Source organism: Eurypyga helias, unplaced genomic scaffold (assembly GCF_000690775.1).
Source record: "Eurypyga helias isolate BGI_N326 unplaced genomic scaffold, ASM69077v1 scaffold43294, whole genome shotgun sequence".
NCBI lineage: Eukaryota > Metazoa > Chordata > Aves > Eurypygiformes > Eurypygidae > Eurypyga > Eurypyga helias.
The window spans coordinates 1-14,321 of record NW_010246354.1 but is presented as its reverse complement, the minus strand read 5'-3'; the positions used below and the strand labels follow the sequence as shown (position 1 = coordinate 14,321).

The following is a 14,321-nucleotide window of genomic DNA, read 5'->3' as shown; positions in this document are numbered from 1 at the left end:
GGCATTCCTCATCAACCTTAAAACTTCAGGACTCTCTTAACAGTCCTGCTTGCAGGACGTCAGTCAGTTTGACCCAAACCGAGTCCTCTTTACGCAGAAGAGGGTGGCTTTAGCTTTTGGCATGGGACAATGTCTTATCTGAGTATAGAAAGGCTCATGCAACTTGACTTAGGCTCCATATATCTCTCTAATGTAACTTCCTCTGAGCAGTTGCTGCAGATCATGTGTGGTTAAAGTGCATGTGGCTGAGCTGGTACCAGCAGTGATGTCTGCTGGTACATCACTGCTCTGTAACATGGAAAGGTGAGAGGATGAGTTCAAAACGATAAAACCTGTAGTCAATCTTAGGCCTTCAGCTGAATCTCTTCAAAACTCTTCCAGTTCAATTACCTCTTCTTCCCCTTCTTTAATATTTCTCCCCAAAGATTCCCACTTCTCCAGAGTCAGTGATTTCTTGGTTCTCTTAATGAATCTGGTATCCCAGTAGGATCTTGAGATACCCTCATTTCCCAGAAGAGATGGCATCCCTTAATCTTCCTCAAACTTCTATGGTGAAAATCCACTTACATGAATAGTGATTCCCTTGACATGCAGTGTATTTTGCCACAGCTGTGACACCTTTCATGGATTGGTTCAGGATGCTTTTATTTTTCAGACCTGTTCATTAGAAGAAACTCTACATGGATTTCAGCTCCAGCTGGAGCACTGACTACTGTGTGCATGGATCACATTGTCCACACAGAGCAATTAGACCTTGACTTCATACCCAACCCCAGTACCATGGCTCTTCCCTGACTAGCTCTGGATCATTTTTCCACTTTCCCTCCACTGTTTCTGTCTGTTTGCACAGTGAGCGCTGTGTGGCTGGGATTATCTCTCACATCACTTGTGTAGCATGGGATCAAAATCTCAGAAGTAGCCTGTAGGTTTTTCTGTAGTGCAAAATAACTCACCTCAACTTAATGCTGCACTAAATACAGAATATGGTGGGTGAACTTGGCATTGTATAGTGGGTCTGTTTCAGTGCTGACAACTTTGGAATTGTCCAACAGGTCAGTGTCCACTTCAGCGAATGTGTCCAGAAGGCCAGGGAGGCACAGAGGCACGGACAAGAAGCGGTTGCACATCAGGGAACACAGGATCTTTGGGTGTCAGGCTGAAGACAGTCTTCAGGGTGATCCCTCACTGGGCTGCAGAAAGGCTGATGAGGCAGGGCTGGGGACCTTCATGTGGGCATACCTCAACCGCCTCCCTGATTTGTCTCTACCATCTCACCGGAAAGATGTCTTGCCTTTTGCCTGATGTGCATCAGTTGTTTGTTTGAATTAAAAACCTGGCCAGTGACCCAGTTATGCTTATTTGTACCTTAATTAGGGAGCTCCAGAGAGGAACTCCTTGTTTGGGAAGGACATTCCTCAGGAAGAACTACTGAGCAAAGAACTGTATTTAAACTGTCTCAGTTTGAGCTAAACTGCTGAGAGGTTTGTGAAGTTACTGACAGAAACATTCTTCACAGCTGTCAGCCCTTATCCATACTCTAGAAGGACCATTAATATGGCTAAAATGGAGTATCTGTCACACTTGTGCTAACATGCAGTGTACTTCCCATAAACAGTATTTAAAAGGGCTTTCATCCAGATTATTTAGCCTTTGCTTCAGAGGATGGTAAAACTTTACTACATTTGATATTTGTCACTGTTACAAGATTTTTTTTCCAAAAGTTCTGTAACATGCATTCATAATGAGAAAGCAACATGCATTTTCTTGTGACTCAGTGTCAGGATGAAGTAAAGGAATGGTAAAATAATGAAAGCTGGGAAGATAAACAAGTATCACATTTTAATTACAAAACTAATAAAATGAGATTGGCATAACTCAAAACCTCTTGCTGTCACACTGAAAAGCAATGTGAAAATATGGATAGAAAATATTCAGGAGAAATGAAGTGTTTCTTCAAGGAGATGTTTTATAAACATTTGATTTATTAAGTTTAACCTGCTTAACTGAACACTGTATTCCTCTGAAACTGCATATTGGTGAAAAATTGTCTGCAGAGCATCTACGCATCCACCCTAGTCATAATGATTTTATAAACCCAGCTGATTTTATCAGTTTTTAGCTGATGACTTTTCCAATCCTACAGTCAGGTTTCTCTACTCCGTTTTATAATATTATGGCTCATTTCTGAGTCTCACAGAAATTGCAGTTTACTTTGCCTCCTTTTAATTTCTCTTATGACCTTCAAGGTAGATTAAAGATTTATATTTTTGTGTTTCCAAATTGCCAGAACTATTTTCATCTTGGAATCTGCTCCAGCTTCTGATTAAGATTGTTTCTTGACATTTAGATTTGAATTTTTATGTTATGACACTTCTTTATTTTTTGCTGATTGACTCTAGCTTATATTTATTTCTCTGGTATTCTTTTTTGGCAGTAATTTACAAAACTTCTAGGTGTACTATTCCTGCAAAAGTGGTGAAGGTTGTATTAAACATGTTGCTAGCACTGAAACAGATAAAGATTACATGGCCCAAAGTCCTGAAGGTGGAAAGTTCCTCCTGTGGAACCTAGGCCTGAAATAATTAATCTAGACACTAAAGGTGAAATTGCAAAGCTTGGAAGAAAAGTGACTTAATTCTAGAATTATGTTTTCAGAACACCTCTTGGTCTTTGGCTGGAATAGATGCAGTCTGTGGAAAAAAAAAAGGTTCCTTTTTATAGTTTTAAAGAGATGTTTTTTGGGTGTTCTAGCTTAATAGAAACCTATTCCAAAGCATTCTGAAGTGGCATAACCATGCAAGATGTGCGATGAGGGGCTCAGATGGGAGTCACTTCTTGGCACATATTTTCCTGTCTCTTCATGGATTTTCCTCATTCTGACTTACTTTATGAGAACAGGAGAAGGATCTCAGCTGTGTGAGGTGTAAAAGAAGCTTATTCCAGGTGTAAGTCTTTCATTTTCAAAACATACCAACTCTGATTCCCTCTGTTTTACACCTTATGCTGTCACATACACAATGAATGAAGGGATGCAAAATGTTTCCCTTAGCCCAGTCCAAGTTCTAATTTCAGACAAAATGGTACAAAAATCAATGCTGTTTCACAATGGAGTTCAGGTAGAGTTTCAGTAAGCAGAGACAGATGATGGGAGAATTGAAGTACGTGAACTGGCATTTTCAAAGAAATCTAATTTTTTCTAAAACCCAATATTAAGTTGTGTGCCTACCTGGTGATTGTTTATTAAAACACAGTTATATTGTAATTATACTGTTACCCTGCATATTCCCAGATGATGTTATTTTAAAAACTGATTAAGAAAAAGACTCAACTGAAGAACATGTGTTTAGCAGCTTTTTCCAGCTGGCAGGCAAACTCGGCTCTTAAGTTCAGTGACATACCTGCTGATGTCTTGATTTCTGAATACATGTTACAAGGTCATCTTTTTTTCATTCTTTCACGGATTTCTCAGGCTTCCCAAATGTTATTTAGATGTTTAAATTCCCTTACTAGGTTTGCTTTGACCTTGGGACACACAAATGTGAATTCAAAAAGTAATGGATATATAGAGAAAAAATAACATTTAAATTTTTTGTTTTGCTTTAAAAGGAACAGATGTTCTAAATATTTTGAAAACCCAAACCCTTCTGCTGTTCTCTTCTTGCTGCACTGGCAATTAAAATCTTCTTTACTCTGAAACAATATGAATTACCAGAGAAGTAGTAAAACAGTCTTGTAAAAACTGACTAAAAGGTTAAGCAGTTGAGAGAAGAGATTTTTAGCATGCTCAAAACAACCCATTTTGCAGTACATTACCCCAAACATTCTGGTGGCAACAAAGCAGTCACCCTAAGAAGGAAGGTGACTTCCAGGTCACACCAGCCTATTGAAATGCTTTGATACAGTTGGAGGAAATGCCACATTTTCATGAAGCATTAGGAAGGGAACTAGAAACACTTTTGACTAATGGTGAATGTAGGAGAGGAATTTGCTGTTTTTCTGAAGGTACTGGTTGTTAAGAAATACGTGCTGTGTCTTAGAGGGAAAAAGTGTTAGAGGAAGAAGTGTGCTTGTCACTCATGGTGACAGACAGCTGTGAAGATGCATTATCACACAGCGATATCAGTCCAGCTCTAGCTAGACAAGCCAGGTTGGGCACCAGAAACAGCCTCAAAACTTCGCGTTGTTTTGTCTTTGCTGAAATAGTGTCTCAAGTTAGCTAATGTGAGTTAACTAATTAAGCAACTCTTGCTGGTGTCTCACAGAACCTATTTCCCAGGATATGTATTAACAGCTTCACAGACTTTTAATATGGCAGCTAGGTCTGTAATTCCCACCCAGTTTGGCTCCACTAGTGATATGGGATGCAGTGTCATTGTTTGTGTAATTCCTCTCTTCTTTAGTCTGAGTGGGGCTCTATTGTGATTAAAAAAATAATCCTCAACTATTCATTAAAAAAATCTGAAAGAAAATAGCTTTAATAGATTGCAATCAATTTATACGGAAACCTCAAATGTCCAGGAAATGCTTTTGCTAAGCCCTAACTGTGTAACCAAAGTCTTTTTCCAGGCATCTACAGCTCAGTGAACCATAATTTATTAGTCTTCAAGACTTCAGAGTACTTCAATCTCCATTTATCAAATGAAGGGATGGATGCACAAGAGCAATAAAAGCAGCAATAGGCATTTCACATATGAAACTTCTAACAATGACAGCTAATTAATTATAGCTCATATAAGCCGCAAAGTAAAACTGACTTAAGCTTTTGTATCACACCATCACACTTTTCTACAAAATAATTTTGCCCCACACTAGTAATGAGTGTGAGATCTTCAGCTAGATGGGTCTTCAGGTTGGGTCCTCAACATCTTTATCCGTTTTTCCAGCCTCTCCATCCATTCATTTCTGAGCCTAAGGACAGAAACACGGATCAGCTTGTCCCCATATTTTTACAGGCAACATATTTATACTCTTCATATTTCCCACCAGTGCTATCCTTTGGTGCTTTTTCCCAGTTGTCATGCAAACTGTCCTGCCCCTTTAGAGGGCTTTGTCGGATGGCAATTTGGGACTAGCTCTTAAATCTCGATGTGGGATGACCTGAGATGGTTCATCTTCATCTCCAGTGTGCCCTGTGCCCAGTGCCTCCGTGTGCCAGTGACTGCCACCTCCACTGGAGATGGCCTGCTGCCACCTGCTGGGTAGCATCACCCATCATTTCCCCAGCCCCCCTCCTCCAGAGAAATCCATTGGAAAGGGTACGGCATAGAGGCTCCTGAGCACTGTTGGGTTTGGAATCACAATGCGTGCTGAAACTTCTCTCAGACCCATAGCAGACTGCTTTAGGGGATGGGTAGTAGTATCTAGGTCCCACAGAAAAACTGCCTCAAATAGAAAAGGCAGGAATTTCACAGCCGAGGAGTTGAGATGTTGAAATTAGGTTAGCTACAAATGAATAAAACATGCCGGAGATGAATTTCAATGTTCTTTCATACAGGGTTATTAATGCAAGTGCATCCTTGCCCTTATTTTTTCAAGCACCAATCCAAAGAGGGTTATAAGGGAGATTTTTAAAAAATGCTTTCTTATTGAATGATCTCCAGCCAAAATAGCCATCTTTGGGTGTGCCTTCAACTGAAGGAGACTTCATGTGAAGTAAAATTGTACTGATGTTGCCATAGACTGGTCTTTCTCATTGTGGTTGATAATTGAAATATGACTGGTTGAGGTATGACTATGGATGGTGGTTGCCTTGGTCAGTACACCTGACCGTCTGCTTTATTATGGATTTACATTGTGCAAATTAGGCCATCCTAATGAATTCAAACTATATTATTTTGTGCCACAGAGGAAGAAGGTGGGCGAGCTATACATCTGTACTTGCTCTGCTGTGAACATAAGCCTTGATGTTTAAGACAAGACTGTGATGTTAGATGTTATCATCCTGATAACTTCAGGAAGTTCCACCTTTAACAGATTCTAGGAGTAACTTCAGGAAGTTCCATCTTTGGACCCATTTACAGAACAAGAGTGAATTATTCTTTTATCCCATGAAGCCATAACTTAGACACGTTAACATTAGCATATCAATTTTGGAAGTTTTATTACTGTCTAAAAATTTAAGAAAAAATATTTTCAGCTTTCATTGCAACTAAACATAGGTATCACTTTGCTTTAAAAACAATTACAATGCAAACTCAAATAACCGGAAAGGTTATGGAAAGGTCTGGAAAAGATGCAAACTACCCACCTTGTCAGAGCACTTCTTCGTTGACGTTCTTTTTCAATTTGCAGATAACGCGTTTGCTGTTCAATAGTCTTTTCCCAGAAGTTCCTCAGGTCACTAGTTTCACATCCCCGCACCTCATGACGTATATATTGGCTGTTCATTTTATCTAAAGGAGAAATTTGAAGCAACCATAAGACAAGATACTGGTTCCTCATCTGTGTTCATTGCTAAAGCACAGACTCTCTGTTTTGGATTTTCACAGCAGTAGGGTCACACAGTCTTTTTTCTGTAGCATCAGAATAAGAGTGGGCATGACTCATTACTTAAGCTTTTCATTCCTAGCTCTGGCACTTGAGGATATGCTGTCTACAGTGATTTGAATTCCTACTTGTTCACCTCAAATATCTCTCACCTCCATCTGCCTGTGACATTTAAGCTCACAATGCAGGACAGTTCTGTTGTAATCTCTATCTTAATGATTAAGATGCCTTTTACTGTACTCACAAGTGGAAAGCAAATAGAAAAATTGCCTGATCTAGTGGGATTTTTCCTTGCTGTTTTTATGTCTATAAAATGATAAAGTGACCACTGTAGATTAAGATTAGAACAATGAAAAAAAAGAGCTATGGTGATTTGATGTTAGCCATTATAATGCTTACCTTTATTTGGGAATGAAGAAAATTCATATGTATAAGAGTATGTACATAATTTTATAAAATGCTGACTTGTAAAAGCTACCTTGATCATTAAATATTCCTCTCTCTCTTCCGCAATTTTCAAAACCGAACGAATTTGTTGACTATGTTTATATATCTGTGCCTCTTCTGTACCCCCTTCATTTAATGCCATCTCAAAAACAAATTTCAACATGAATCTTATCCTAGTAGAAGAGTATCTGTCTCAGGGTGACTCTTCATGGGCTGTCAACCCACTGTATCCCACATTACAGACGAAAATTGTATCATTACTTTCAAAACTTCATTAAATATGGAATGAGTATATCCATGCTGTCTTCCAAATTACTGTGTGGTTTTGCATGAACATGCCATTACAATATTTTCCAGAACATTTAATTTTTTTAACAAGTATTTAGGGCTCTCTCATGCATTATTTGAATTCATGGCAATTATTTGTAATTTATTTTAATCAGAGCCATAGAGAGCTAGTAAACAAGCCCCTCAAGGCTAGCTTGGAAAAGCTTCAAGAAACTGCTGCCATTCCCCTGCCAGGCATTGTAAGAAATGGAAAACTGGGAACTGGTAATCTTTACATAATTCCATTTGAGGAAAAACTGTGAGACACATTATAAAGACACTATGAGCAGAGAACAAAAGCAGACCTTTTCAAGAGGTCCCTTTCTTGTTGGGATTTCCCTGTGATTCCCCTGTGGATCCCTGTAAAACCTCGATATATCAACTCACAGCCTCCAAAGCACAGTATTTGAGCCCGAGTTTTGCAGAAGGAATTTACTGAGCACTTCTTCAGCTTCTAAGTGAATTATATCTGCATGTATAAGTGGTGGCATCTGTCTGTAATGTGAATTGCAGGTAGAGCTGAACACCTTCAGCTGTGGTGGGGGATAGCAGATTTCAGGTCAAAAGTTCTCTTAATACGAGTATGTGTTTTAATAAAATATACATGTTCTATATATATCCATACATATATATCAATGCTAACTGAAATCTCTCTTCCCAGGTGGCAGTTACTACCCTTTTTAACTTTTTGGGTACCATGACTAATCTAGAAATGTATGAAAATGATACAATAACAGCTGTCTGGTTCAGACTAGTGGACTTTCCACTCCAGGAGTTAATTTCTGAGAACAACAATATTTCTGAAGAGCAAAAAGCAAAATTTCCAGATATTCCTGAGGCTCCAAAATAAACTGCCATGAAATAGTGTCTCCTGTGGTGTTTTTTGTTTTTTTTCTTTTTTTTAATCAGAATTGATCCCAAAGCGTAACAACTTCATCCTTCTGAATGATTATGAATGCCTGTTTAATATACTGTGGATGTGTCTTTTTTATATATATGAGGGGGAATATCTCTCCTGAATGAGGCAAAGTTTTGGAACTCATTGCCACAAGGTATAACTGAGCCTAAGTGTATGCTTTCAGAACATCCTTTATTGGTTTTAAACGTTCTGCCTCCTGGTTTGATTGCATATATTCTTGGTGCTGGCTTGAAGGTATTTTATAGATGCGTCTCTCCAACACCCCACCCTGCAGCAAAAAAATCCCAAGGAATATGTTTTAGGCCCAGTAAAAGAAAAATTCAAAATTACTTTTCATTGTCATTCACATTATATCTGATGCTCGCAGTATTCAGAACCCTGTTGAGACTGTGTACAGTACTACATATTACAGGCTTGGGTGGGGTTTTTTGGGGGGGCTTGGGTGGGAATTCGTGATTTTCTCTGTCTATTATCTGTCAAATTTTCTTTGTGTGTACTTGCTCAGGCACACTAAGAGCATTGTCCAAGGCTGTCCTTTCTTAACCTTATATTTTGTGTTAACACATGGATACCTTGGTGTTGAATTTTCTTTTACTCTGCCCTTAATCTTCCCCTTTATTTTCTTTCCTCCTAACACTGGAGGACAGTCAAATATGTATCAAACCCACTGAACTTAGAATTCCCGCATTGTTGTTTTTCTGATCCTCATACATCCTTGATAAACACCAATGTGTCAATGCACCAGTGTTTGCTTCTCTGAACTGTAGAATCATCCAACCTAAATTACCTTTTATTTCAAACCCTCTATTTGCACCCATTCACGCAGTGATTGTAGGAACTGCACAATAACTCTGCTAACATAAACCACCTGGTTTCCTTTGCCTTTATGCTTCATGTGCATAGCTGCTTGAATTCACCTCTGTCCTGCCATTCATTTGAAAACTGTTGCCATAAACCTTCACGGCTGTGTGTGCAATCAGGGATGCCAAACCCGGTCTGTAAGTATTTCACTTGCACGAAGATAAAGTTTCTGTGTTAAAATCTTCTCAGTCACAGAAACTCTTTATTTTCCCCTCCTTCAGCTTTCCTTTTTAATTTTGAGGACAATAACAGGACTTAAGCCTGTGCTGTAGCTTTGCACCAGCAGTTATCACCTGAGTGCGGTTTATTTTCATGCCTTGGAACTTCATTCAAAGTATTTAGCAAAAGGGACCTTGTTTAACCGGGAAAGAAAAGAATGGAAAATACTTCATAGAAGTAACCCGCACAAGTAATATTTATGTGTGATCCAAGAGGTGTGCAGGACTATACTGTTAAAGCAATAGGCAGTAACAGCACTTTTATAGACCTCCCAGTTAGGTCTGACTTAAACCAGCCTGCAACATCTAGGACTAAACGAAGCTTTATTTAAACCTCTAGTGACAATCCTTGAAGAAGACAATAACAAGAGCATCTTTCTGGTAATCTAACAAGAGCATCTTTCTGGTAATCATCTTTGACAGAGCCCTGGCTGCAATCTGGTGAAAAAATGCAGCTGCTCTCAAATGAAAGAAATAGCTGAATAAACTCTAGGCAGGCTGCATCTTGCACAAGATGAAGATCACTGCTTATTTTTAGATTTAATATTTTCAGAGCAGCTTGATATTATTTAGACTCAATTTACTAAAGGAGATCTTAAAAAGGTAGCAAAGCTGTGACACTAGCACTGTTATCTGGAACTCAAAAATTATGTTGGTAAAACAAAAGATTAAGCTAAGATCAATTTGATGTGACGTCTTGACTTTTGTGTAAGTAAAAATATCAACAGTTTGAGGCTGGAACTCACTGGTGCTGTGAGAAAACATCACTAGCACAAGAAACAGAGAATTCATGGAGAGAATTGGAAGTCACAAGTTTCTTAGCTAGAAAATGGTGTGACAAGAAAAGTGTAGTTTTTTTCCTGTAATGGAACAAAAATTATTATTTTAAATGGTTTTAAAAATTGACAAAGCATCTACACTAGTCAGCAAAGCTATTTCCCTCCCCCTTCCCCCTCCTTCTTGTGCTACTTCTGTAGCGCAATTTGTCAGAATTTTCAGGATGTTATGCATCTTCCTAGAAATTATACAAAAATGTGTTTTTCTGCCTTTTCATGCACCTTGCTCGGTGACCGTGCTTATTATATAAATTCATTAGATTAATAAAAATTGCACAGTGTATAGGAGAGTAGACCATCCATGCTAACGCTGATGCTTGACTTTAAAACAATAAGAAATCTGCTTTGATTTTAGAAAATGGGACTAGTAATCGCAGACATGATTTCCCTCTATTTCCTTGGATCTTGGATACGTCATTTATCTTCTGCTTCTGCAGCTGGCAGCAATTCACATCTCAAAGGGCTGATTGAGGTTTGCTTTGAGATCCTGTCTGGGGAAGCATACCAATTTCAAGTCTAACTTAGGTCTACAGAACTTGGGTAAAACTCTTTGGGGGCAGAAGAAAGCACTTTAGTTTGATCCCCTGTACCCTTCTGTTGGTGTGGCAGGCTACATAGTGCAGCCTATCTCATGAACAGCCTGAGCCTCGGTGCTGCTCATGAAAGACACGGAAAGAGGTTTCTCACACCTCCTTCTGCCTCGCTGGTCCCCAGTTTCAGAGCTGCACCTCTAGGAGCTGACCTGGAGTACCAGCCTGGGGATGGGGCAAGGCTAGTATGGTTTTCTGGTGCATGCAGGTGCCTAACAGTGTTCTGGTCCTCTTCAAAATTCATTAATATATCTCATCAGCAAAGATGTGTGGCTTTGCGTGTATACTGTACTGTTCTCTTTTCATTTGTACTTTGGCATTAACGGCTATCAGTCTGTAATTTTCTAAACAGTATTGTCTAGAGTTTGCAGTTAAATAAGGGAATTTTAGACAAGAAGTTATTTCTGCCAGCAGTATTCCTTAGTTTGGCAGAATTTGAAGTATGTGGGACGTGTGCTCAGTCAGGGGGTCCTTCTCTTCATATAAACTCCAATCAAATTAATTGAATTTTTCCATGCAATGGGTATTTTCTGTTTATCGAAATGACAACCATACAGACAGGTGACTGAGGAAGACTAGCAGGAGTTACCTGTGTCCATGAGTTGTAAGCATGCATTTAGCAAATCAATTCTGACATGTAAGTTAAGCAATTTTAACATGCAAGTTAAAAAGTTTGCGCTCAGGCACTATGCACCAGTTTCTGTTCCACCATTCTCCTTGTTCCTAATTCCCACAGTTCATTATTGCTTTTCTGTTAAAAGCTTGTGGGTCTGAGTCTATTTTTCTGATCTGGAGAACAGCTATTCTTGAAACACTTTGAGCTGTTACAAAACTTGGACCTTTCCTCATGACACCTTTATGACAAAGAAACATATTAAGGCGAGACTCGTGGCAGCTATGTGGTTTTTCATCTATACTGCTACAGTGGCAGCGTCAACACCTTTGAACGCCACACACTGTAAGTGTTTTCTCCTCATCTGTTGGTTCTCTATCTGTTTGCAGTCTTCCCTAAATGATGTAATTATGGAACTGGAGGGAACTGATTCTCTGCCTTGCTTTTCTGTACAAGAGGGCTCAGCAGTCCTCCAGCTGAGAGTTAAAATTCTTTAATCCTTTTGAGAAAAATACTTGAGGAATCAATAATTTTATTTCCCTCCGGGTCATCCATTCAGTTGTTACTATCCTATTTCTTCTCCTGTGCCTATTTATTTAACTACTTGCTCCCTTCCACACTGGGATTCTCACTGACTCTCCTCCTTCAGCCCACAGCCAAAGGCTTCCACAAGAGGTCCCTCCACATTTCCCATCTCTGCCTTCATGTTTGTTGGGCTTTTCTTCCTGCCCTCTTCATCTCCCATGACAGCCCTCCAGACTAACCTGGCTGACTCACATGTCCGCTTTCAAACACCTTTCTGGCTGATTTCCCCAGATCTGTTGTTCCCTCCAGAACACTTCCCACTTCTTTCTGGAGCTCCATTTCTCCCAAGCCTCTCATGCTGATCTCACCAAACTTTCCCTGGAGCATCTCTTCAGCATCCCTTTGCCCACCAGTTTCTCCCACTCCCTGCTCCTGGCTCTCCATGGTGTCTGTCTGCCTTGCCACACATCCTGCCACAGGCAGACACAAGCAGGACTGTGGCTGTCAGTCGCAGAGGTGAGCATCAAGTGAACAGGCAGTCATAAGCATCATGCAATACAGAATGTCCAAATGCCTTTCTTGAGCTTTCCATAGATTTGTCCAACTCTTACCAGCTTTTACTTTTCAACATCTAAGGCATATTTAAAGCAGCTGTAGTTTGCTTGTGTGATCAAATGTCTCTGATCACTAGATTTTTCCCCACTGCCAGACACGTTTGAAGCCTGATCCTGTGAATTGCTGAATTAATAAGATTAAGTATATAGAATAAATTAATATTTATTAGTCAAGGATCTTGAACATATTTTGTTTTGTTGTTTGATTTTGGAGTACAGGAGGACTTGAAGGTCTAGGATCAAAGAAGAAGATAAATCCCGCCCGGGGCTCGTGTTCTTTGTTAGATCAACCAGTTCTGACAAAACATGCAAGAGAAACTGATCCTCATTCATGTGAAGGTGACTACCATTAAATTAAAAAGCCTCTCTGCAGCAGATCGCTGGTAAAAAACCTTTGTGAGAAGAGTGTGTGTGTAACCTTGGCTACCGTTTATCCCATCAGTTGTGAATGTATGGCCACATCTCCTGGTGTTTTGTCTGGGGTTGTGGCATGGAAATTGCCCGTAAATATTTTTTCTGTATCAATGCTACTCAGCTTCCTTACAATGCTGCTAAACTGGGCACTCGTCCCTGGCATTTTCCTCACACTCTCATCTTTCCTAGAATTTACTTTTGTGAGAATTAAAGTTAGAGAACAAAGGCATTTCTTGCTGACATTATTATGAAAAACTTGCTAAAAAATCCAAATACTTACTTACCTTTGGAGTCGGACTCTTCCTGCAAATAAATCCTCTGTGTGACACAAGCAAATGAGGAATATTACTACTGCAGCCCTGGCTTCTCCAGTGTCACAGGGCAGTAATGAAATGCATCCCTCGGTACTTTTTATTTGAAGTGGGGGTAACATAAATCCTTCATCATATCAAGGCTATTTTGAACAGAACCAGTAGAAAGATAAGATCATTTAATGAACTTTGCAGCCCCCTGCCTGAGATGACCATGAAACACAGGCCCCCTTGAGAGCATGCATCCCTCCCACACTGGCAGATACCTCAGAGAGCATGACTTGGCAAGTGCTGAGAATTTTCTTTAAAATGCATGCTAGTATTATCCGTTTTAATATTCCCCCATGAAGCTTAAAAAATTCTACACTATCTTAGTTGTAATGGATGCTGAAATGGTGTGACAAATCACACTAGGTTTTGCATTACAGGGTGACTTACAGAAGTATGCGGTGCTTTGGAGCTGTTAATCTAAGGATGTGTGCTTGATTATGACCTATCACAGTCTGTTCTCTCCAAGGCAATTGTCGCAGGAATTGTCTGTTTGGTTAACATTAACTGACAAAATGTATTAAACCAGTACTAGTTTTACCATTTGGAGTTGCTATAACTGTATTACGGATGAGCACTTACATCATTTTGTTTCATTTTCTGAGGACAGTATTTTGTAGGTTTGGTTGATGACAGATGTATGCACTGATTTCAGTTTTCATTAAATCCATCTATGCTGCTAATATACCATATGTGACTGCTGGCTTAAGTAGTATTTATAGCATTGCTGATTATTTTAACCTTCCTTTGTTGTCATTTTTCAGAACCCAAGTAGCAAAGGCAGCAACCATTCGATGGATGCTTTCTGTAGTTCATATTTACTTATATGTTTTTCTGCAGTCAGCTTTACAGCACAAAACCCTGAGCAAAACCAAACAGCTGCAGCCATTCTCTCAAGAGGAAATCTTCAACTCCTTCCAAATACTGGTCAGTTTGTTTAATTCCTTAAAAACTTGATGTTAACTTTCTTCAGTGTGTTGTCTCAACTCATGTCATATGAAACAGAAATCTACCTTCCCTCTACACATATGTTAACAAAGGTAATGTAATCTCAGAGCTTTTGATCCCAGACAGATGCACGACATATTGAAAAAAAAAAAAACAAACCCCAA

General features: G+C 39.4%; 1 protein-coding gene across 1 annotated transcript; it reads right to left on the bottom strand.

Moving 5' to 3' along the window:
• Positions 1 to 4,829: 4,829 nt before the first annotated feature.
• LOC104508664 lies at positions 4,830 to 6,387 on the bottom strand. Its single transcript, XM_010150367.1, has 2 exons — positions 6,248 to 6,387; positions 4,830 to 4,908 (listed from the first exon to the last, which is right to left on the bottom strand). The coding sequence occupies exons 1-2, from the start codon at positions 6,385 to 6,387 to the stop codon at positions 4,830 to 4,832; spliced, it is 219 nt and encodes a 72-aa protein (XP_010148669.1).
• Positions 6,388 to 14,321: the final 7,934 nt, after the last annotated feature.

What these genes read in the sequence shown, in the direction of transcription:
- LOC104508664 (XM_010150367.1), bottom strand. Translation starts at nt 6,387, where the DNA reads ATGAACAGCCAATATATACGTCATGAGGTGCGGGGATGTGAAACTAGT. An exon ending in CGAAGAAGTGCTCTGACAAG is followed by an intron (nt 4,909 to 6,247) that starts GTGGGTAGTTTG and finishes TTCTGTCCTTAG; the next exon opens with GCTCAGAAATGAATGGATGG.